We start from the raw sequence: 25832 nt of genomic DNA on the forward strand, positions 1-25832 counted from the left end.
TGTCCGCAATCACACAATAGCAAGAACGAAACACACGACATGTAGGAAGTCGGGTAATTGCGCTTTGTCAACCAATCAATTATATTTACATCAACGAAATTGATGTAAAGAATACATCTATGTCTAATGTAAAATATGTATCAGGCGTAGCGGATCTATCTCGATTTGATATCCTTATTGAATTCCTGATTTGGGTGTTGGCTACAGTATAACTTGTTTTTGAGAAAATATCCGGCGCAAGTATAGAAGCCGGTGTTTCACTCTTAAGAATGGATTTGTCCTATCTAGCCGGGTCCTCACTTGAAATTGTAGGCAGAGCGACGGAAGATCTTGATTTTGTGTAATTATTATAGCAGCATTTGATTGTTCCAGTGGATACAGCAGGTGACGTTCAGAAACTCAGCATCTACTTCAGCATTGTGGCATTATGTGACCCGAGACCTGGCTAATTATCATGTACATTGATATATTATTTACGGAAATGAGCGGTTGGAATTGAGAATATGACGCCCCGTGAAGTCATAGGATCACGTTCGCGTCCACACGAACCTGAACCTTTCAGGTGTTCGCACCATCCCTATTTGCAACCACTATAAGTCTCATTTTGCATTGCATGTGACGTTGCCTTATAAGGAAATAGGTATTTCCGGTATTTGTATCGGCCGATGATATCGGTATCGGCCTTGTGAGTGAGCCGATATATCGGTGTCGGCCTGTAAAAATCAATATCGGTCAACCTCTACTGGAAACATGTTCGATTTGACTTAAAGTTCAAGACGTGTCAATTGACGGCATGCAAGCGACAAGTACAGAACAGAAATGAGCTGACTCAACGCTAAATAGCGTAGTTTGCGCGATCATTGGTTTTCGATTCATTCATTTTGTGCAGGACCGTTACTGGGCACCCCAAACCGCTTGTGAGGGCCGAGCTTGAAAAGAGCACAAAATTATTTTGCAAACGAACATAGATCACAGCGTATTTTCTGAAACATTTTCCAATTTACTTACGTGCTTTGCGCGAATTAGTGTCACTAATTCTTGCTTATTGGGTGCCCTTCTCTGAGAAACACACATGATTGATAGAAATAGGCATTTCGTCATCAGCGATCACCGCGCCACGACGTACCACCACATAATGAAGTTAGGCTAACATCGGACTCTGAAAAGTGTGCCAAAATTCGGCAGCGAGAAAACCGAATCAGTCATGAATGATCGTAAATTTTCGCTATTGGCCCGATTAAGCTACATAAACTTTCTGCTTACACTGAGTACAATGAATGTACAGGTGAAAACATCCACCAAACTGTTGGGTTTAGGGGCGAAGCCCCCGGAAATTTAACTTATCGCTCCGTGGGAGCCCAAGACCAATGTTTTTGGGTGTGTGCTGACGAAGTGCGTTTCGGCCCGGATTTGCGGATGGCCTGTATAGTTGCTGTAAGGTGTTTTCTTGCGGCACGCATTGTATTTGTAGTTGCCAAAGTAGCCTATGCGTGTGGTGGCAGTGGGCAATGAGCAAGGTAGCACGACATGGTGCTTGGTTCGACCCCGAAACGCTTCTTCTCTCGATATTGTCAAAGATAAGAATATTATTCGGGTTGGCGTGGTCGGTTAAAACCACGGCCTTCTTCGCGAAGGCGAAAGACTGTAAACGACTCTCGGCGGTAGCACGATTATCTAGACAAGGCAATTTTACCTCGACTAGGCAGACTGACTGCCATAAAATCACATGGATGACATCATGAAGATAATTAATTACGATCAAACCCCTCTAAATGTCATTCTCGAGCACCATATAATTGCAAAAAACGGTTGCACACTTTACTCTTGGCTTCATTTCAAATTTGAAAGTTCACTGGTCCGCCAGACATTTTTCGAAATTTTACCGGTCCGCGAGGTCAAAAAGGTTGAGAACCACTAGTCTACACCACTCATTCCCAAATCCCAACACAACCTTCTTGCGGGTCACATTGACCCCCGAAAATATCAGTTGTTGTTTGTTTCTATAAATATTTCTCGTCAATATCTGTATATCAATGCTATAATAATAAACAATAATTGTGTCTCTAAACCAGTCGAAGACTAGCGCCAGAAGTATGTTCGAATACTCGTCAAACAACCGGATATTACTTGCGTTATACTGATGAATGATGATAGATTGTTTGTGAGTGTGGATTGTTTCTGTGAAGTGCACATGCCTATACAAATTTCGGTAACATTAAATAATTGCTCACATAACAGTTGGTGAGCATGCTCAGAATGTTCGGTATGAGTAGCCTATACTTGAGTATTTTCAAGCGGCTCCATGCAGTCACGACACCAAAAAAGGTCGGAAACCACTGATTTACACTGTAAACAACAAAATCGTATTTCGCCAATTCTCAGCCTAGAGTAGGGTGTGATCACTAATCAGGTAAATGGCACTAGGGATGGTGTGAACGTGAAGTTCACGTTCGCGTTCTGTGTGTGAACCTCGGAAATGTAGAGGTTCGCGTTCACAACAGAACCTTGGTAGGTTCTGCACTGTGAACCTTTTTCATATATTAGAATTTTCACTTCATAGTAACATCTTTGGTTCATATTTATTGCATTTCAACTGTGGGCCACTCTATGCACGGCGCTGGCTGCATTAGAAATCAACACTAAACGAGCATGCTCCTTGACAATCTCAAAAGTCCTACTTGCTTTGTTACAAAAATTTTCTCGAAATATCCAGCTTTCCGTTTGTGAATATTTAGTGACTTTCTGCTGTGAGTTTGACCCGCAATCACACGACATCCCTAGCGAAATACGTAGTCAGCGAATGATGCTTATTCAAGCAATCAATGCGATTGATATCGTTTTTGATGCAAAAAAATCTATCAGGAGTACGGGGTTAATCTTGACTTCATATCTCTACTGCATCATTAAAATCAAATCCTTGCGAATGAGGTGTTGGCTACTGCTGTATAACTTGTTAATGGAGTAGTATCGGCAGCAAGTATAGAAACCCGTTTACACGCTTCTCAATATCAATGTAGCGATACTTAGACGCCGAATACATTGTCCGGTGTGGCCTTAAGGCGTAAGCTTATATTCCCTGGTAAGTCCTCGTCGAAATTGTAGGCAAAGCGACAGAAGATATTGATTTATAGGAGTATCATATCCTTCGATTGCCTCAGTTGATGCATTTAGCGACGTTTAAAACGCCAACATGTACTTCGGCATTGTGGCATGATGCGGCCCCAGTCGTCGCCAGGTACCATGTACATTAATATACGATATCACTTCATTGAAAGATAGGGTTGGAATTAGCAATATGACGTAACGTGACGTCATGAGGTTCGCGTTCGTGTTCACACAGAACCTTTCAAAAAGGTTCGCGTTCACACGAACCTGAACCTTTCAGAGGTTCACACCATCCCTAAATGGCACTACCAAAATGTGCGTTCCCACCCTATGAACTGGTAAAAATGAGTAAAAACACAAATTTAGTACCGAATTATATCCCTGGCGTGTACAGGATGCTGTCTTCATGTAGGCTACCTCCCCAAAAACATGAAAGTGGTGGTGCACGTTGACGCTATCCACTATAAATCCCTGGGAAATATCATCATAAGGAGTCTTGAGAGATACATTTTCAGGCATTGGCTGGGCGTGAAAGCTCACTTTGTTACCTGAAAGGTCTATGCCCCAGGATATGGCAGAAGTATTATAAATACGCCTATGTTCCATCCATGGATTTAAGCTGTAGTGTAGACGTTCCAAAGCTAACTCATTCAAAATGCACGTTTTATGTTTTGAATTTCAAGCAACCTTTCGCGGGCCGCACAGAATAGCTTGGCGGGCCGCACTTTGCCCAGGTCTGAATTAGATGAAAGATATTAAAATCGTGCTTATGGATTGTCAAGTATAGAGACAAGTGCTCTATTTGATTGCGGTATAAAATATGGTCGTCTATCTATCTAAGGCAGCAAGGCAGGGGTGTCAAACTCAACAACTTCGGTCGCGAGCTGGGTTCAAAAATTTTGATCGCTTTCAGGCCGGACTAGTCATATGATTCCTGTATGTTACCTCCAAATCCATAACTTTGCTATTCACTGGAATGATTCATTATCAACGCCATGCATAATAGTATTATACATTATATAGCGGTCCATGTGAGCTGTTGATCCAATTCGGACAACACGGTTTTTCACAAGCAATGGAATTGACAATTACACGATAATTTCTCGGTTGAATACAGTTATAAATCAACAAAATAATGACGATATAAGTTGGCGTTTACGCTTCAGTGAATGAATATTATAATTTGGTTCATATCTCCAGAAAACTCTGAACTGAGATGTGCACCTTTTTGTCTTAGCAGAATGTAGTGTCAATGTCACCAAATTATTTCTGTTGGTAGACCTGAGTGAAAACTCAACGCCGACGACTAAGGGCTATAATGCGTCCTAAAAATATGCTCGATATTAGCTGTTTTGAGGGTTGATTTATGCCAAAGTATTTTTTTGACTAATAATCCCAACTTTCGATCGAAATGTGCTAAGTAATACTGTAATTTCCTATTTCCTGCGGGCAGGAAGTATATGGACTTTATGATCGAAAACGAACCACAATACCATTGCGCGTGAAATCCCAGTTTTGTTTAATTTTACATGCAAAGAAAACTGGCTTGGGTTCAATATCTTTAATCGGAAATCTCAATACTGAATGTAAATTGTAGTGTATACATGTCCATATCTTATTCATAACCAATATATAATCAATACTGTAGAACTTCGACATCATTGAAGATAATATTTTAGCATTGCCTCATTTCCATCCGCATGCTGACGTGACCATAATAGGTCAAAGGCTGAATTCGAATGTATCGCGCGGTGATTGGTGCGATGAATAAGTTCTCGACGATGGTGTTTCTGTCCGAATTTCCATTGAATACCTTAAATAGAAAGAGACAAGCGACTCCAGACATGGGGCGATCGGCTGCAGTAAACTACGCTGTCGGATATGTTCATCGTCACGACCATCAGCTTAGTGTAGGCAATGTTCCGGAAAATATGTTAATTTCGAAATAGTCCTAGTTTTCAACACATTTACATTCATCGAGTTATACTCGAAGTATGGAATCCATTAACTGTGGAGAGACACCTGCGAGGTTACTCCTAAACATTATAATCGAATCTAAATAATTCCAATATAATATCGCATCAAATGTCTTATTGTGGATCGCAATCGAATTTTCTCGGGACACATTCGTAACTGCTGGAAATCAATATATAATACATAAATATATTCAGCTGATGAGATGAAGCTCACTCAAAGCCTGAATTCAGGCTGCGACATAGCATGCTGCGGATAAGCAAGTTATTCATTCTTTCACCCTATCACTGACGTTCGCTACTGATGAGAGTCTGTCGAAAGGCTTGTTGCGAATAAACTAACAATATGAGTACGGTATGGCTCTTTGTCAATTTTAAATCTTTGTACTTAATTTATCGATATTGCAGCAACTTGATAGTAAATTTTCACCAAAGCCAGAATATTTTTTCTCGTGACAGCAAAACTTTACTTTGAGAATTCTATGTGACTGTAAGTTTGAATATATTATTTTTTTCATAACGTACCATATATAAACGTGATTAACGTGATATTTATTATTATTATTTATTATTATTAACGTGATTCATTTAGGGGTCTGCATTAGTTGTAAGAACGTCCTTACCTTCGGCTCGCCTTGCTCTGAATAATGCTGCAACCCTCTTGGGTCAGATCCGTAGAGCACGTAAAACGTTTTCACCCATTGGTTAGCGTCCGCCCGGCCTTGCGTTACAACTCCTGCAATTTTTCTGGGTACGAGGAAATCAACCTGCAGCCATGGATTTCCGTCGTCTGTTAAGCAATACGAATGATTCGGAAACGTTGTCAGATTACATCTCAGTGCTGATGTTCTCACTTGTCGTGGCACACCATGCTGTCGCGGAATTGAGAACACTGTTTGGGCAGTGTGGGTGTACCGAAGAAGCGGAAATTTGTGTCGGTCTGATTTTTCCGGTTGATAGACCCATGTAACACATTCCTGAGAGCGTCAAAGTATATCCTTCTCAGTATTTATGATATATTTGTATGGCTATCGACAGGAATCGGAGGGATCAGGGAAAACTACAACGAACCAACGCCTCAACGGTCGGTTCTTCAAGGAAAAATAATTTCATCAATTTTTCATTACTGAAACGAAAATCTGGATCTTTTTAGAGTGAAATTGTGTAATATTTTGTTTCTATTTCTCGCCGACTAAACCTGTATCGATTCCCTATGTATGAACCTCAAATATAACCAAAACGCTTCATATGGTTTCTTGATCGGATATATCAAATTTGATCTATAACATTCCCAATAGACAGTCTTAACAGTAATTTCTTATCGAGTTCTTTCCTGCCCTCTACTTAAACACGAGGAATAATAAATATTATTTCAGAGTTAGTTTGGCGCAACTTGGACAGATCCTGTTCTTTACCTGGAGATCTTTTAATACCGTCAACCAAGTCTGAAAAAATACTGAGATCAGTAAGGAATTCATTACGTATTCACCATTCCCGCAATACACAATACCTTTCAAATCCTGTAGCTGTGGAATAATTTCGGCGAGATTGCAAGAACAGGTACCCTGCTCCCCCTTTGGGCCCGACGGCCCAGGTGGGCCAGTGGCTCCACGTTTTCCTGGACGCCCTTTGCGGCCTGATGAATTCCTCTCACCATCAGAGAAGAAAGCCTCTTGACCTGCCGTTACCAAATCTTGAACCGCTGTCAATGTATCTTCGCATGTACTGTCACACAGGCCGGATATAGTACAGCTCAGAACGACACAAATCGCCTGCAGCAATTTATGATCACCCATCTTTATTTTTCAATCAAACGATAATTTATGATCTGAAGATAGTAGATATTCTTAGAGGTACAGAAATGTAGTATACAATTGAATATTATATTCATAAATCGGAATATTTTCGGCTGACACCCGTTGGGTGTAGAAGCACGAGCTGGTTTGAAAGGAGTTCGTGTATAATTTAAAAATAGTTCATTGAGCCCAAGGCATCTGTTAACCCCGATTATTCAAAATTGGTATACAAGTGACGTCATAATTGGCGATCAGACTTTTGATATGTTAAGTTACCATCCGAAAATATTTCGGTTTCTCTCTATGTGAATGAACTATCAATGGTAAATTATAAGTTTGTATCAAATTGGCCCAATAAGTAATTAACGCAGGATATACCGTGATCGGATTTTAATGCATATGACTCGGAATTAGGCGCTTCGACGATTCCGATCTCTGTACCAGATATCGTCAAGACAAACGACGTTTGCCTTACGCCGATCGATGCACGACTGAACTCATCTCCTATACTTGGCACGTTATAAAGTGAAGATGACATTTGTTCCTTGCAAGACGACAGATTCAGCAAATGACACAGTTTCGTTACGATTGTCCAGACGAGTTTCACATCATTTTAATGCTTTACTCTGTCGTCAATTACTTGGCAGACGCGCTTGCAAGAACGTGGTGGAGTTATAGAAAATTCAACACATCGATGTCATATAATATCAAATCTTATATCTTGACCATACATAGAGGTAAGTAACTGAATAGCCTGTGTAGCTTTTATTGCGTGCGTGTCACGACTCATCTCTGGGATTTATGCCCAATTGCAGGAGTAGTATAGAGCAGGGGCATAAAACATACTGCCCACGGGTCCCATTCGGCCCGCCCGACGATTTCATCCGGCCCTCAAAGCAATTTGAGTAGATCGAAAAATGTTTATATTAACCAGTAAATTTGTAACAAATGTTGAGATTTTTATGCAGGAAATGCTTCCGTTAAATAATCCCTCATTACAGCAAATTCGAGCATGCTCATAGGCCGCATTATAACCATCCGACTGCGGTGTTGCAATTCCACTTCAGTTACCATTAGAGAGAAGTCACTGTCACTGACATTGACACCCACTTTCTAGTAGCTGAAAAGTGTACACACGTATTACGGACCAAAAATTAGTTATTGACAGAGGCAAAAACGCAAATGCGAAATCGTCATATGCAATTTACATTGGGAATATAATAATAATAATAAGAATATAATTCAAATATCTATGGTCGCATTGCTGTGTCACTTCACTACCGACTTGAAGGGTCCCCTGACTTCGGCGAAATCCCAGCCAGCTGCCCCCAGTCTCATCATGCCATCTCCAGCCATACCACCAGGTTTGGACAACAAAATAATTCTGGTAGTTTAATTAGACTAATTAGAGTGAAATGCCAGTAATCTAGTTTGAATAGTTATTTATGAAACGTTTCTATGCTCTAATTACATTTCCAATCTAATTTCTGTTTTTTCTTGGAAATGCTACAGACGAACGGCATCGTTCAAAGTATATAAGCCGAGCTTGCTATACAGATATTTTCCAATGCCATGCTTATGAATACGAGCTCTGATTTGATATGAGCTGATTTTGAGTTAATTTCCAAGTTTTCGTGAATTCAGTTATTCTAATTCTATTAATATAATATAGGAAAACCAGTATAGCTCTAATTTGAATTCTAATTCTAATCTAATATCGAAAAATGTTCAAGTTCAATTCGAATTCAAATTCTTATCTAGTTTAGAAAGCTGCAAACTTTTTAGTTGTCCGCAAGGCTACATACCACGTGCAACATAAGCTATAAAAGGAAATACAATAGACTCTAAAAATCACGGGATTCCACACATGTAAAAGGTCAATGAAACTACAATTGGTTGACCACGACGTTACATAAAAACCCCGCCCTCCAGATACAGATATGCACATTGCGCAATATTATTTCCCCTGTAAGAGTAGCATTTTGATATCAAGAATTTCGAGCTTCTGACTTCCGCATCCACGGTGAATTGTTGTCACTCGTGGATGAATACACAGTTCCCAACACAATAAAAGGAGTTGCTCGTGCAATTTAGCACGCTATTCGGCCACCCATTAGTAGATACAGAAATTCTCCGGAAGTGGTTATAAATCTCGCATCGACAAATTATCGACGATCATCCAGCGACGGCGACTTCGCCATTCAGTTGGCAATAAATCGTCCTGTAAATAATTTGAGCAACGTTTGAATCTTCCAGCAGACGAATATTAACATTGTGAACATGAACGACACCGAAACAAATACTTTTCGTGTCACAGTATAATTTACCGACGGTAAAGTTATCTTCCATTAGTTAAGCTCGCTCAATATTATAGTTCTGTGACTTCGGGAATCAAGTAAAATAAGTGTCTTAATCATGCACAGTAGATGGTGATTACATTTGATAAATTTTATAAACCGCCCATTCCTAACGCATTCATCAAATAGCAACTGGATCCTTATATTGTTTTCAATTCAAAATTCGAGGAAGTAAAAGATATGTAACCGTGAGTAATCGCGTTTACTTTTCCACGTGATCGTAATCGTAATCGAATTCTTAGAGATTTTACTGTAATCAGAATCGCGTGATTCAGAAGTAGTCGCAATTGCAATCGATTACTGTGATGAATTTGTAGTTTATTAACAACAGAAAATCTGTAAGTGTAACTGTTTGACTACTCCATGTAGTCAGGGCCTCAAGTGTCGCCCCCATAACCCCCCAATTGTGTGTGTGTTTGGGGGGGGGGCGAGATCGAAAGGGGCCCCAAATTATTTAGTTAAATAGCATAAATTATATATTTCTTTTGAAAATTTATACAACTTGTAATGTTGCCAAATATCCGGATTGTTGGGTATTGTCCACCCCCCTAAAAATACTCATGATTTATAGAAATGGACATTTCAGCGTCGGCCATTACCGCGGCACGACGCAACACAGGTACAGTTTTAGATCATGTAACATGCGACTCGAAGAAGTGTGTCAGAATGATCGGCGGCGAGAAAACTTCGATATGCAATTATACCATAGGCGGATAGGCCTATATGTTTAATAGTCCATAGGCGCCTAAATGGCTGGTACGGTTTATCACCCTATGGGGGCCCAAGACCAACGTTTTTGTTTGGGGGGGAGGCTGACGAAGTGCTGTTACGGTCCTGCATGTAGTCATGTCTCTTTTTTTGTTTGCTCGTGTGATCATTAAATTGCTAGTACACCGATAAGCTCTAACGTCCGAATTTGATTCACGGTTTGACTTCTGCAACTGATTATTATAGTCGGTAGCAAATGAATTCGTACCAAGTTATTTCTTAATGCCTGTCAAAAATTGTGTATCTCGAATGACTTGTGCAATAGATAATATTGTAGTAGTCTCCATAACGCCCGCCGACTCATCCAAATATACAAAACATGTTTGTAAACACTTTATCGAGAACATATTTGGAAACGTAGTATTGTTTCAAGCAACAATTTCCTTGCATTCCCATTAAAACGCATCGCAGTGCACTCAACACTTCTGGCCTGCTTAAGAACGGTAAATATATATCTCCATAAAACATACATGTTATGACAGAGGCGCCCGACAACACTAAATGCCTTATGCCCACGTTTTATAGTCGAGGTCAGATTACGCCGCACAATCCAATCCTATATACGGGAGCATATGTTTGGTACATATGTTTACTATACATAGTATTAAATATACTTGAGGTGTTGATGGTTGCATGGACAACTGCGTAACCTCCGTGTCGCTTGACGTGCAGACATCTCATCCAGTCTGGTCTTCTCGATTTTTGACCGATGAAAGAGAAAGAATCACGTACGGCTGAAAATGCATGAATTATAAAGCGCATACATTTGAGGGCCGAAATGTAGTTGTTGATTGGAAAATATTAACAATATAAAATGAAAGGCTGGCATATGAAACTAACTTCGTTCCGTGCTCTCGATGCACTGACAGGTATATTGATCGATAGCTTTAATGAGGGGGCGGCAATCAACAGAAGAATAGCATCTGAGGACAGCTTCCAGTTTCCAATTATGGGTTTTGACTACTCTAAGCAAACTGTAATAATTTATACCCCGTGTTGCGAAAGACCAAAAGGGAGAAGGGGTGTTCATTTTCGTCTGCACCATCGATGTCCAATATGTGCTCAGATACGGACCTGTCTATGATTAATGAGTCAGTAGCATAGTTTATTTCCACACATTCGTGGTGTTTCTCAGCCAATAGACCTGTTCCGTATGCAAGTCATCTCAGATCTGAAGCAGCAGTGGCTCGAAATCATGATACTGACCAAGAACTTGGCTGTCTAGTAGGGATGGTGTAAACGTGAGGTTCACATTCGCGTTCTGTGTGTGAACCTCTGAAATTTAGAGGTTCACGTTCACAAACGAACCTTGGTAGGTTCTGCATTGTGAAAATTTTTCATATATTGCAATTTCCACTTCATTATAACATATTTTGTTGAACTTTATTGTATTTCAACTGCGGGTCACTCTATGCATGGCGCTTGCTTTGTTACAAAAGTTTGCTCGAAACATCAAGCTTTCCATTTGTAAATATTTATTGACTCTCTGATGTGAACTTGACCGGCAATCACACAACATCAAGAGCGAAACACACTACATGTAGTCAGCAAATGAAGCTTATTTCACCAATCCATGAGATGGATATCGTTGTCTGACGTAAAAAATCTAGTAGGCGTTCGGGGTAAATCTTGACTTCATATGTTTATTGTATCATCAAAACCAAATTCGTGCGATTGGGGTGTTGGCTACGGCTGTATAACTTGTTAATCGGGTCAAGTCAAATCCTTGCAAGTCCTCGTCGAAATTGTTGGCAAAGCGACGCAAGACATTGATTTTATAGGACTGTTATATCATTTGACTGCCTCAGTTGATACATTTAGCGACGTTAAAAACGTCATTATTGCTTCAGCATTCTGGCAATATGTGGCCCGAGTCGTCGCTAGGTATCGTGTATAGGCTATCACGTCATTGAAATATAAGGTTGGAGTTAGCGATATGACGTCACGTGACGTCATGAGGTTCACGTTCGCGCTCACACAGAACCTTTCAAAAAGGTTCGCGTTCACACGAACCTGAACCTTTCAGAGGTTCACACCATCGCTATCGTCCATGCTAGGTTATATGGATGGCGATAGGCTAACATTTCGTCAGTCGGTTCTATCGCTAATGTCCAATTTTCAATCGGTTTTTCAAATAAACTGATCTCATAAAAATCATGAGGCGGTTCTATAGAACGTTTGAATCCGTTGACTGGCTATACGCCATCTCAACAGTATATTAGCATAACAACAATGTTCTTACCGACATGAGCGAGGTCGCACGACACACCAACAGCTCCTAATCCTTTTCGCGCGTGAGAGGATATTCGAATGCACTGTCTTGTCTGTTTGAACAGCAGTGTCTTGAACGGCAATTGCTACGACTGAATATGCCTGCAGACTATCCAGAAACGAGGACATTTGCGGCGACTATGCTCATCGAAAGCATTTCGAGTTTGCATAGAAAATGAGATAAGTGAAAGATAGATCAGAGCATGAGTTATATATGCTGTATAAATATGTATATCAATACTTGTCCAGCAGCATCGACGTATGTGTCGAAACTGGCGGCTTTGAATGTGAGGGAATGCGGATCGAAACTCAGGACACAAAATCCTCTCCCTCTAGAAGCTTTCTCAATCCCATTCACTGTTACGCTGCAGTACCATCCGTCATCCGCCCCTCGTGACGTCACAACGAATTTGTGACTGGTTGGAGCTGAAATTTATCAAACCGCTGAAATAGTGAGCGACACATTTTAAGTGAGATAGAAGAATTGGTGTGCCACGCTGAAAATGATGGGGTATTACTTCGAAATCAAGAAGGGCGGATTAGAATATCTAGCATCTCAAATGTAGGAATATATGTTGTAACTTTTATATTTTTGCTATCTAGTTATTTCAAATTATGTTTACTTTTATTTTTTCTACATAGCTCGTATAAAATAGCCAATCAAAAGCCAACTGACCAATTGGAATTAATCCTTATCAATCAATAAATATAAAATATATCAAATGAAATTTCTTCTTACCGTAGCAACCTTCATGTACTAGGTCTATCCTTAAGCAAGGTCTCCCATGCCATGTCTTTGGTATGATACGAATTGAACGACAGGAGATTGTCTCAGAAAATATGTTGAATACTTTTGTATCCCGGTTCGAGTTTCCGGTGAATGTCTAAATTAATTATTTTGTAGTTGCTTTCATGTGGTAAGCATTTCAGCAGGTATGCCCTGTAAGTTCCGCTATATTCGTCAAATAACTTTTTTTAGCACATGAATATTACACCAGCTTACCATATTCTATACCACTGTTACGATTTATTCCAGTATACTAGAATTATAATTCAGTAAATGGACTTCAGACGAGGAGACTCGGGAACGAACCAGCATCGTACTTCAATTTATGCGCGAGTTGAACATATGATACAGAAGGCATGGTCAAACGTCGAATGGCGATGCCCTTGTAGTGTGGTTATACCCCTTTATAATAAAGACTCGCGCTAACATTATTCTACAATGAAAGTTGGGAGGAGTTTCCTGCGGTGTCGCTACAGAAAAATGAACGTCGCTCAAGCTCCCTATTTTGGGGGTGGTCAACTAGTGAGCAGCAAGAAGGTTTTGAGTGGCACGCGAGGTAATTGTCAAAAAATTATTGCTATATATACATATTGTGAACTTGCAAGGCCAAACAAAACTTTAATTAGTCAGTGACCGCGAATTTAGGATTTTGGTGACTAAAATATCAGTTTTACGCATTGGTGTAGCCATAGGGGCCAGCCACATTTTCCGTATATCTTCGTATATTTTCACAATGTAGAATGTTTTGCGGCAGATTTATTTACCTTGTAATTTTAGACGTGATTTATTGTCTCTTTATGAATGATAGAGGCATGTTCGTCGAATAGTCATTTTCATGCACATTGCTCAGGGGTCGGGTAGCCTACCTTTTTCGACTGAAGCGTCATACTAGCCCGATATTTTCAATTGTAACTCCCAAAGAGCCATACATGTCAATGAGATGTTGCGTCACAATTGCAAATTCGTGACGTGTTTGTGGTACCAAGTGGATTCGTACCGTGTCGCCATATTTTTCTGCCCACATGAGTAGCTGGAGCCAAACCTGGTCACTACAGCAGTACATAGCTACGTACCCACTGCAGGGTATCAGTATATCATCAGTGTAACCGCCAAGCCTAGCAAGTGGGCCGTGCTACAAGTCGGCAGCTACGGAATGAAATGTGGAAAATTGACCTGGCGTAAATGGCCATCGTTGAAGATAAACACCATGAATTCCACAAACAACAACAGAAATCGTCTGCAGGGCGTGATACGTCAGTGACGCTGGATTAGGGGAGGCAAGTGAGGCAGTGCCTCAGATGTCGTCAGGATGAGTAACGAAAAATTGTGAAACCTTCAATGATTATATTGGTGTTTTCTATCGATGTTCATGAATGACTCGATCGTGAAAATTTAATCGCCAAAATTTCATATGTATTGTTTGAAAATAAAGCACAAAAGAAGGGGTAAGGCACAGAACAGGAACAAACGGACCAAGCCACACCTGTGATAGCACAACTCATCGTAAATAGTTTAGAATTGTTAATCACTGATACAATATTGATAAATAAGTACAGAGTTAAAGATTTGTCGAAGAGCCATATCGTATGGCCAAAAGAGCCATAGGTTCCCGACCACTGACATACTCGCAATATATACAAGTAACAATATTATTGACCGAATTCATTCATTTTCTTTGAAAATTTTTCACGCAAGGCGCGGCAAGGTCATAAACACGCTCTGGGTTTTCATGACATAAAGCGATATTTTCGATTTTTATACGTTTAGTAAAATAAGTCTATTGCTTTCGCAGTTACAAAATCCGGCTCGCTCCTATCGGACGACTAAAAAAATATAGAAACATTCAAGTGGCCCCACAATGATTCTTAGATTGTATCTGGCCCTTTGGTCGAAGAGGTTGGTAACCCTGGCATGTTTCGTCCATTAAAACCAATGATTTATTCGGTGACCTGGTCAGCAAATGCATTGTGTGATTTCGTCGTTATCAAATAAAATACAATATTGTCTACTGGGATAAATGTCCTACCATAATATCGTTCCATACTATTCGTCAAGGTTCGATCCTATCGTACCAGGCATCGTAATGTGTCAATTCCTTGGTTAAGAACTCGCAAGTACGATTATATCACGCCTATCATATTCATTCCATACATATTCCGATTGGAATTTGATTTATTTATGGAGTAATCGGAAAAATTATCGGTCAATGACGCGAAGTTGAAATACAGTGACATAGAAAGCAATTTTTATTGCGAAGACACATGAGATTAGCGTACCTTAGTCCGTCCATTTTCGGAGTATTCCTTGTACGACCCTTGTTCACTAAGGCAGAATATGCGATATGTCTTGGTCCAATGGTCACTTAAAGGACTTCCTTGAGTAACAATGCCAGCTACCAACCGCGCTTCTTCAAATTTTATATCTATGGAGTCGTTATGTCCTGGAATTGAATAATATTCAAATTAAATTAACTTTTATTTTTTATACTTTAGGGCAGGGGAGTCAAACATACGGCCGCGGGCCGCATCCGGCTTGCCAGACGATTTCATCCGGCCCGCGAAGCAATTCTGAATATAATGAAAAATGCTCATATTATCCAGCAAATGTGTAACAAATGTTCAAATTTTTTTTTATAGAAGAGAATTCCATTAAATAATCCCTCAAGGCAGAAAATGTCGAGAATGTTCAATGTTCATTAGCCACCGTCCATTATGACCACCTGACAGCGGTGTTGTGGTTCCACTCTTGTTGCCACTACTAACAAAACAACTCGGTGACATTGACACCCAATTCCGAGAAGAAAAGTGCACACTGAATTCAGGATAATTTGGGAAAATGGAACAAAAAGTAGTTATTCCCAGAAGCGAAAACGCCAATGCGGAACCGTTATAGATTCAGTTTGCGCGGAGAATATATTAGTTGCATGAAAATATAATTGAAATACAGACTCATAACATCACTGGACTCCATAGAAACCCGAAACCATATAGCCACATTTCAGCTGCTAACGACACACATCATTTATTAATGCGTGGTTTAAATTTTTTTATATCAGCACCAATTGTAAACTGTTAGGTGGTCTGTAAGCTTGAAAATTGCTTTGAAGACTGGGAAACACTGATTTACAACGTATCGCTGGTCCTAACGTAACCTCATGTCAAAATCTACTAATATTTCAATATCTACTGGCATTGATGATTTGAGCAACATACTTCTCAAACTGCACAAGTGCACATAGGCCTACTCGCATATACCAATAGTTGTTGAAGACTGCTCGCATGCACACCCGAGGACAATATCATAAGTTTTGTGTGAATGTGAATACCCCTGCTGAAAATTTGTTCCTATATGTGACACAGTAGCTCGACTTAACTACGTCTATGAATATGAACATTGCCTACTCACCAGCTCGTCCGCACCAGGATCCAGTTGAAGAGATTGCCGACCGATCATCAAGTTCCGCAAATATCGCTTCACTCCTGGAATTAGACGCACCAGACGTAGAAAACGTAACACCTTCCACATTGGGTCTCAGGTTCATGAAGCATCCACATCCTGTCAATATAAGGGCGGTTAGATATAATTCTAATCCTTCAGTTAAACGCGAGTGGCTGCTATAGATTAATAAATTAGTGTTACCGCTGATGCAACAATCACAGGGGGACTGAATCGCGCGAAGCATCAAGAAAAATTGAGGCCGAAGGCATGGTCTATTTCGCTTCCTAGCTACGCCTATGACCGAACCAAGCACACCTTCGCACACCTATACAGAAGGACGTAGAAGAAAATTTCACAATTGAAGTTTGCATTTTCCGGAATACACGAAATTTCCTTAACAAATTGAGCAATATATTAATGCTCAGAGCATCTGGTGATCATTTGGGGAACCGATATTTTCATATATCTCATGATTAATTAAAAAAAACAGAACAAAGGAGAAAGCCCCGAAAGTTATGCATATAATATCTGGTCTGAAGATATATCTAAACACTTCCCATTTACCAAGAGACTAATCTGATGGGCATAGCAATACAAAAATGTACAAGCTGGTAATCTAATATTAAGAGAAACATAAGCCCTATTTAGGTGTTCTTAACCAGCGGTCCGCATTTTCGGGGGGTCCGCGAAGCCTCCAAATTTGCAAAATGATTGATAATGTGATTTGTAATTTTTAATTATGGAAATCACGAGGCAGGTTCGCTCCATAGCTGCTAAAACTTCAAGACTCAGAAACAAATAGTGAGATGAAACATTCTACTGTGCCAAATTACCGATTGACTTCTGATACAAACATTATGATGTTCAGAGATGTTTTTGGGGGTTTTGGAAACGATTTATTTGCGAAACTCCAATTTTTCTTGTGATAAACACATAACCTCTATTCCAGAATAACTTCAAGATGAGCTGCTAGATGAAAAGGGCTAGGCTGGGCGTTATATGTTCGTTAAAAATCGATTTCTTAATTTTGTTGCGATCATTCCCAAAGCGTTGCGCGTTATTATTGCATTCGTAGCTACTTGTATTTATGGCAATGAATTTTCGGCAGTCGTTCATATCAAATCAATTGGGCAGATTTTCAAGACACGACCGCTTTGAATAAAAATAGTATGATGTTAATTTCAAGAAATTTCCTACAGGTAATATTTGCAAAAGGCAGATGACGTTCGCACTGTAATTGAGCTAAATTGGAACTATATCTTGGGCAGGAAGGGGGTCCACGGGAGTCCGTGACAGTCTGAAGGAGGTCCGCGAAGACAAAGAGACAGTTACTGAATGCTTCGCCGTCATAGGCTTGAGTAAAAAACTTACACTCAACCAAATGGGGCTGAGAGATTAGGAGAGACGTCTGCTCGTCAATAATAATAATGGTTTCAAATCGTTCGACTATGCCGGTATTGCCAAAAAGTTTTTCACCTTGCAACTTTTGTAAAAATTTAAAGATACATGCCGACCCCAACCCACCCGCGCCTAAATGATGACACTTATTGTGCATATATTACAACTATTGAGACGGATAATGCTGGTGTATTGTCATATTCCTCATGAGATTGCGTTTCACCTTTGAAAAGAATTCTCAACTATACTATATATGGCAAGTCGGTTTTAATTGTGCGTCAGAAGCTTTATTTCACCAAATAGGAGCTGAGGCAATGATGAAAAATTTACCCCGATTCCAAACTTCAGCGTGTGTCTCTTTGATTTGATTCTGATTTCTATTGACACGAGATATTTAACTTGAGTTCGATGTCAAAATTGTTCTGCAATACAATTACCTACTTCATGGTGAGTTGCCATGAGAGTCTGGGCTGTTCCATCAGGTAGAAATAAAATGAGTGACGGATCACATCTTCTACGTTATTTTAAATGGTGGGAATAAGACGGAGGTCGCGTCGAGAAAGTGCAACAGTGCGAATAAATGATTGCCAGAAATTTCACAAAGGAAGGATAAGAAGCGATAGCGAGTGAGTCGGGCACCACGGAGGCATATAGCTGCAGCTAAAGTACAATGTATGATTTTATTGAAATCATACAGCCGCAGTCCGAATACGGTGGCTACCGCAAGAAGATGGTTGCTGCCAAACATTCTTTCACACTAGTATCATTATATTTAAAGCAACGTGTCCATTTAAACGCGGTTTCTCTCCTTTAAAAGACAACTGCGTAAACATCTTTCTGGGCAAAGAATCCACGCGATTCATGTTCATAAATGAACAAGAACTAAAATATCAGAATACCTGAACTGGCAAGTATTTAGTTAAAGATTTGGTAGATAGCCTAACTAGAAACGTTTTGTATTGGTTGTCAAACCTATGCCATAAAAATTGCAACGTAACTGCTTTTTGTTACCGATTTTGATTTTACAAAATCGCAATTTCTCGATGACAATCATCCTGTTACTAGTCAATGGTCCACACTCAAGTATACCACACAATCATTTAAAAAAAAATATGATGCAATGGTATTGTTTGTGATTGCGCATGTTGTATTTGTTCTGTGTTTGATGTTATTAGAGGAATCCGTTTTCAATTCAACTGTCCTTATTTCTAGTTCGCTTTATCATTCTAATTGTCTGATTTAATCCTGATTATTTGATTACTGTTCCATCATTCTAATTGTCTGATTTTAATCCTGATTATTTGATTACTCTTATAATTTCCTATTCGCTTGCCTATATATTTTCCTTCTTGCTGTTGCATCATCCTCCTTTCCATCGAGCAACTGACGACCAAGTACTATTGCGAATCTCGCTTGCATTGGCATTTTTGTATTTCTAACAACGGAATCTCAAGTCCACATTATTCTTCGACTGGGGTCATTTGGTTGGATTAAATAAAATACAAGATTGATACGCGAGGTTTGCCTAGTCCACGGTAGCAGATTTTAGTGCAGCAGACAGGATTCGACGCCTGCTAAATCGGCACTCGTTGACATTGAAGTGTCGCGTCGAAACAGGTATAGTTCGTTAGGTCGACAGTACAGGCAGAGTACAAATTTCAGCAAATAAACACGATTAGGTATTGTAAGGAATTTATCCATTTACTTTTTATCATGTCGACAAGATTGTCCTCCGCCGTCCATTCCTCGTCGCGGCATTCATCTCTGCAGTAATGTAATATTGTGATCAGTTTTGTATAGCCTAGTTGAATACGCTATGTACCTTTCATCATATTAATAAGGTCCCCCTCCGATACTCTTGTCATATTTTTCAATTCCTCTATCAACTTCAAGGTCATCGACTGCTGATCATTTTGCTCTTTTTGAAACATAATGAAATTTAAAAAAGTTGTATTACGCACAAACACGCAATGCATATTCTCAACTTACAGAACAATCAACGTGTACGAGGGACCTTACAGTATGCCGTACATGTTTCAAATAGTATCATTCTAAAAACTGCTTCGCTGGTTTCATTTCAATTTCTGCAGAACCTTCGAATCGCTACGTTAAGGTTCGAACTGACAAGAGGTAGGATTTCGTAAGCAAGCACGTTTATATAAAACGGACAATCCGAAAGACGGCAGCAATTCCTATCTCTATTTCAAGTGATATTGTCATAATTTAATGTCATGATTTATGGCTGTGCTGTGCACAGTGTGCATGTGCAACCCCTAGCATGGCTACATCTGATTTCAGAATGTTGAGTCGTACTACCCCATTTCTGGAATTGAAACGGATAGTCAAATAAAATTAGTGATCTCGATTTTCACGTCGAAAGGTAGTAGTATTTGTTTATAGATGGTATCAAATGAAACTCGTTTCGCGGAAGGATTTGAAATGTACAATTCTATATTAAATATTTTTAGTTCCGTAATTCATCATGCACGATTAAAAAATATATTGTAAGCATACCCATATTCTGAAGGTTGAGTCTTGATATCCAGTGAAATTGTACACCGAATACTGTCAATGTTACAATGGAAATGACTACCATTGCTGAGAATATAATTCGCAGTTTGCCGTTCGTCTTGGAGATGTCTTCTAGAAAGTAAATAATTCCTGATTTATCAGGTTTACTTCGACAACCATCAAATAATAAGATTAATCAAGAATGCTAGACTTCGTGTGTTATTTTTTCTTGATGTGCAACATTAGATTGAATTGACATGGTAGAACGGCTGATTATGGCATACAAATAACGTAAGGTGGTAAAAATGCTGAAGTGTAAGCAATGACGGACATCAGTAGCTGATGATTCTATGAATTTCAAGACAAATAAGAGAGGGAATTAAATATCGCACCTTCGCTATTGTGAGTTGAAGTTGTTTTCAAAACTTTCTTGGTGTTCAAATGTGGCCTTTCTGGTGGTGCCATGTTTTGCCGGAAAATTATTTCATTGTCCTGAACATATATATGCTCGTTGTCGAAATGAGACTCCATTGGTATTACAGAACAAAGTATTTGGTTATTGCGTTTAAATACTATATTCGAGTAGATAAATATGTGAAAAAATAAATAATATATTGATATTGAAATAAACTCGAATATTTCTGGCTAACACTCGTCAGCGGTAATCGTCAGAAACTAGCAAAAGATTCGAAAGGACATTCTATATCAACAATCGTATCACCAAACATGACGTCGCCGGCATGAAAGTTTGAGTAATCGAGATAAACAGGTGGCTCAGTGCAGTAGTGTACTATGTTTAGATTGTACACGGACTGCCTTTGCTGGCACAAACTAGGTATACCAATTTGATGACAGCTGACTTCAAGGTAAATGAATGAAATATTGAACGGCCTCTCCGAACGACACGAAATATGTCCTCTGGATAATTCACTGGTCAACAAAATGAAAAATTTTTTTTAGGCAGAACATCTGAGAGCCGTTTCCGGGGCTTTTGAGGTTGCTGATTACGAATATCACAGTAATTTTGTCAGATTGGCTCTCTGTCAGAAGATATTTATATCCCTAAAAAAGCCCAAAATTATTGTATTTACCCTTAAATATTTCCCTTGGTAGCAAGAAAATCGTAGTTTTTTCTCATTTTATACTGCGCATAAATGGCCAATTGACTATAAAGAACCCTCATGTCATTCTCAGTCATTCTATCAATATTAACATGGCATGATGCGAAATATTTGTTTGTCAAAAAGCAATTTGTCAAGCCTAAAAATTGTACTTTTGCACAACGGAAATTCATATTCTCCTGTATTAATTGGTCATTTTACCAAGATTAAAGAGGAGTATAAAACTATAAAATTTGTCCTTGAAAGGCTTCACTACAATACTCATATGTGTCTCATTTCTTTTGACTGGTAAATGGATAATTTTCCACTGATTTGACAAAGTGGGTATACCTAGTAACCTTATCAAACGAGAAGCTTAAAACTGGTGTCTGGTATATTCCAATACCGATGAAAGATTCCAATTTCACATTAGGAAGGAGTTCACAGCATGTAATTTCTCCTAAGATGCAGTAAATAAAACCTTTTATATGATCACAAAGCACCCAACAACAAACGGTTGGTCCGAAAATTCGTATCTGCATATCGAACACTTGAGCACAAGCATGAGCATAAAAGCTCACGTCCTGTTCAGTCATCTTGATATATTTCCCTATCATCTTGTTGATTAGCTAGGGAAGAGGTTCTACCAAGACATCAGAACAACAAACGAAAGGTACCGGGGCAGATGAGATGAACCATTGCACATTTTATGTCAGACCATTTCCGGAACCTTTCGAGAAACTGCACTAAATAGCTTACAGGCGAAAATCGTACATAAAACAATTTCGATTTAAAATATATCAGTAATATTGTATTATAACCGATTATTTCAAATTTATAATATGTGGTTGACGAAAAACTGATGGAATTAATGCCACGTTATTTGAGTATCTAGGTGAATACTTATATACATGACTGGAGTTTATTTATGTACATGATATCCGTGAAAGTCTGTAACTATGATAAGTCTATTACCCTCAAATATAGTGTTGTTGCTGTATTTTGAATTAAAATGGTCTTCTGTGTGTAAAAATAACAAGTAGATTGAATTTCTAAACTTTATAGTACGATTAAGCCTATTTTTTATCTAGTCAATACCGCGATAATGGGAGATTTGGTCAAAATAGCCCCATGGGTTATCTCCACAACAAGAGTCGATTTGAAAAATGTGAGATCATATCCGGAATCAGGAATCAGTCTGCCTAAAAATATGTGTTGACCAGTGTAATGTTCCGCATAAATACGATTGGATAGTATATTTAATATGAATATTCTATTCAAATGTATATTGCAGTTCTGTACCTCCAAGAAGCTCCACAAATAAGATTATTCATTATATGCACGACATTGACCGAATTCATGGAAGTTGCCTATTTTGACTCAAGCTAAAACTAGAACTAGAACACGCCGCTTACGGTTACACCATCCGAGACACACCATTTAAGCCTTAGGAATATGGGATACCGAGGTGCCAAGACAAACCTCCAACACTCAAGTCTGGACTCGGTCCGGACATGTCCTCGAGTCAGATTCCGTCTGCTGTGGGTCTCAAGTTTTTCTCGCGCAAACCCTTAAATTTTTGTTTTAGTTTCCGCAGACCCCAGAGCCGACAAGTCATCAGTGCTAATATTAACAATGGTATAGGCTATATCTTTCGAGAACTTTGGGTCCGTTGATATCAAGTAATGCCATTATCTTATTTCCAGAACAGCAAAAATTTCATTTAAGGCGTATGGGAGCAAATAATTGATAGCGATATTAGAGAACGAATTACTTTGAGACAAAATGACCGGCTGCTGCTGCAATATCAGTGCTCAATAGCCGATTCGCCACGGGTGCTGCAAATACCGACAACCCCCGGGATACTGGTCATCGGCGTTTGTTTATAGGACGTTTAAATTCCAATTCTGGCGGCCTCGCCCCCTTACACACCTCGGGTCATTTTCTCACTACCAATTGAACATACGATGTAAGAATACACTCAATATAGCTCAATAGCGTAAAAAGTCCGAAATTGCGCGATTCACGAACGAGCCGGAAAGTGGAACCGCGAACTGCTAAAGTTCATGACTTCGAACATACAGCACACGCCTACCTACATCGCTAGCCAAGGTAAATACTATTCGGGTGACACCGAATTTTAAAATCCTCTCCTTGGCGTGATGATCATCTACTCTACATTCTAATCGCTGGATTAATCAATCAACCAATCAACAGATTGGCAGAAAATCCAGGATTCTGATTGACCCTTCGTGAACGCCAATTTCATAACCCCTGATCCATAGCCAACATCGACTAGAACGCCCAGCACCTGATGTAACACCCACAGTTTATTTCCTGCAGTTTACATGCTCATCCAAGTTTACGCTATGGCGATAGACTAGCTATACCATCATCAGGGGAGACGTATTTGCGTTACTGAAGGATGTTAACTATGAATCCCCTATTTATATATACTTGACGATCGCGTGGGAGGATTTGACGAAGATTGACAAGAAAAGAATATAAACTGACTTCATTTCAATGAGATAACATAAAATATGTTGTAATGATTATGTCACACACATACCAAAGACGACGATTGACCGTCGAATCGGTGGGTGGCTACGGACTAGTCGGAAGGGCAACCTAACGTCCAATGACCACATAATGACGCAACAACAGTGATGCCCGAACAGTAAACACAATGGGTACTGATAAATACGCATTGTGGAGTCAGCATAATTTCATAAGATAATACATCCAATTTTAACAAGCTATATCGCCCGCAATTGGGAACGTTTGTTTCATCCCAGCATATATGAAGATACAGATTTGTGATATTCGACATTGATGACCTGTATGGAGGCAGAGTAACATTGATGAGATGTATCACATAATAAAAGCAATATGCTACTTCCTCCAAATGTGAACTATACATTTTCATGGTCCAGAATTGACTGACTTCGAAATTTAAGGCTTTGTCACATTGTATATTTAAACCAATTATCGATGTGTTTGCTTGGTATTTACACACTAAAAATCACTACGTATCCATAAATAAGGATAATTCAGAGTGCAGCAAAACCTAATCAACAAATAACAAACATGTTTAAAATATAGCCAGGGCGCCCATGCATTTTTAGCCGTGGCTTTACTGTGACTGTGAGTTCCATCTGAAATTACAACACAGTGGCTCACTCATCTGCATGACCTGGAAAACTAGTTTAGTGGTAGGCTACTTGTATTCAATATATATTTTCACGCGAAGTGTCCACGACTGCGCTGCATAGAGAAATAACTGCCTCCAAACATTCCATATCATATAGTCAAGTCGTCAACTAGGTTTAGTATCCAGTAGTGAGAAGGTTCATACTAAATAATATTTCGACGGTATATTTAGACAATTATGACATAATTATACAGCTTTCCAAAATTATACAATACTGGTTGGAAATGGCCTTTAAAACATGACTTGTTTTAAATGCAGCGCTACTTCCATTACCAGAAATATAGATCTGTTTATAGAATGGATTAAACATTGCTGATCATGGACAGCGGCAGCTTTATTTGATGTCACGGGATGTGGACACTATCACGTTATTAACCCATTAAATATTTTCCAAACGGAATAGTGTGACACTAGCCGATTTTCAGAGAGAACAATCCAGGGTGATGATCGAAAAATACACTACGGGGGAAAAAATTGGTAGATGTCTAACATCAACAACATAAACTTCGTACTCATCAACTTCGTTTACATCAATGATACAAAATCATGTGTAAAATCATCTGAATCAATTTGAAATCATACCTAATTCAAATTTCCTTCTTTTCGTGACTGTTCCGTCATTCGATTCTTCTGCGCCCACTTTATGTTTCTGTGACTATATAGGTTTACCTGATGAGTGCATTCGTGTATTCATTGAAAAGCAATATTGTGACAGCAGTCAGGCAAAACTGACTCACATGACAATGCAGGTTAGCAGTTACAATGTCTGCGAAAACAGTTTCCACTATATGATATCTATCGAATGCAATGAGAAGCTAACCAGATAAATATTTATCATAGGTTATCTTGACCGGTAGTTAACCAGGTTGACAAAAACTGAGTGATGTTTAATAGCAATAAGTCAACGCATATATACTGATCCTGGAGCGTATCGGATGATTCATTTCACCCCTGATATATTTCTAAAATAGAGCGTGTAAGATTTTATGTCCAACATAAGGTCTTAAATTACATGTAGTGGTAAACCATTCATAATTATAAATACAATGCGCCGATGTTGCAGACAACTCTTTCATCTGCTTCGGGGAATCGGGCATCGCTAAAATACAAGCAGTAA

At 39.2% G+C, this 25832-nt stretch overlaps 2 protein-coding genes across 2 annotated transcripts; both read right to left on the reverse strand.

Moving 5' to 3' along the window:
• Positions 1-4651: 4651 nt before the first annotated feature.
• Positions 4652-6922, reverse strand: LOC145440279 (retinoschisin-like). The gene is made up of 5 exons (XM_080317841.1): positions 6589-6922; positions 6494-6523; positions 5933-6055; positions 5702-5868; positions 4652-4918 (listed from the first exon to the last, which is right to left on the reverse strand). The coding sequence occupies exons 1-5, from the start codon at positions 6872-6874 to the stop codon at positions 4781-4783; spliced, it is 744 nt and encodes a 247-aa protein (XP_080173967.1). The 5' UTR covers positions 6875-6922; the 3' UTR covers positions 4652-4780.
• Positions 6923-8693: 1771 nt separating this feature from the next.
• Positions 8694-20972, reverse strand: LOC145441689 (contactin-associated protein-like 2). The gene is made up of 11 exons (XM_080319616.1): positions 20797-20972; positions 20408-20536; positions 19716-19811; positions 19599-19657; positions 16463-16612; positions 15334-15497; positions 13010-13154; positions 12512-12696; positions 12242-12408; positions 10614-10733; positions 8694-9095 (listed from the first exon to the last, which is right to left on the reverse strand). Exons 4-10 carry the CDS (start codon positions 19606-19608, stop codon positions 10724-10726), a joined length of 831 nt encoding a protein of 276 aa, XP_080175742.1. The 5' UTR covers positions 19609-19657; positions 19716-19811; positions 20408-20536; positions 20797-20972; the 3' UTR covers positions 8694-9095; positions 10614-10723.
• Between the last annotated feature and the right edge of the window lie 4860 nt (positions 20973-25832).

This window comes from Botryllus schlosseri, chromosome 6 (genome assembly GCF_051294905.1).
Source record: "Botryllus schlosseri isolate E-star chromosome 6, Bs_hap1, whole genome shotgun sequence".
Taxonomy (NCBI): domain Eukaryota; kingdom Metazoa; phylum Chordata; class Ascidiacea; order Stolidobranchia; family Styelidae; genus Botryllus; species Botryllus schlosseri.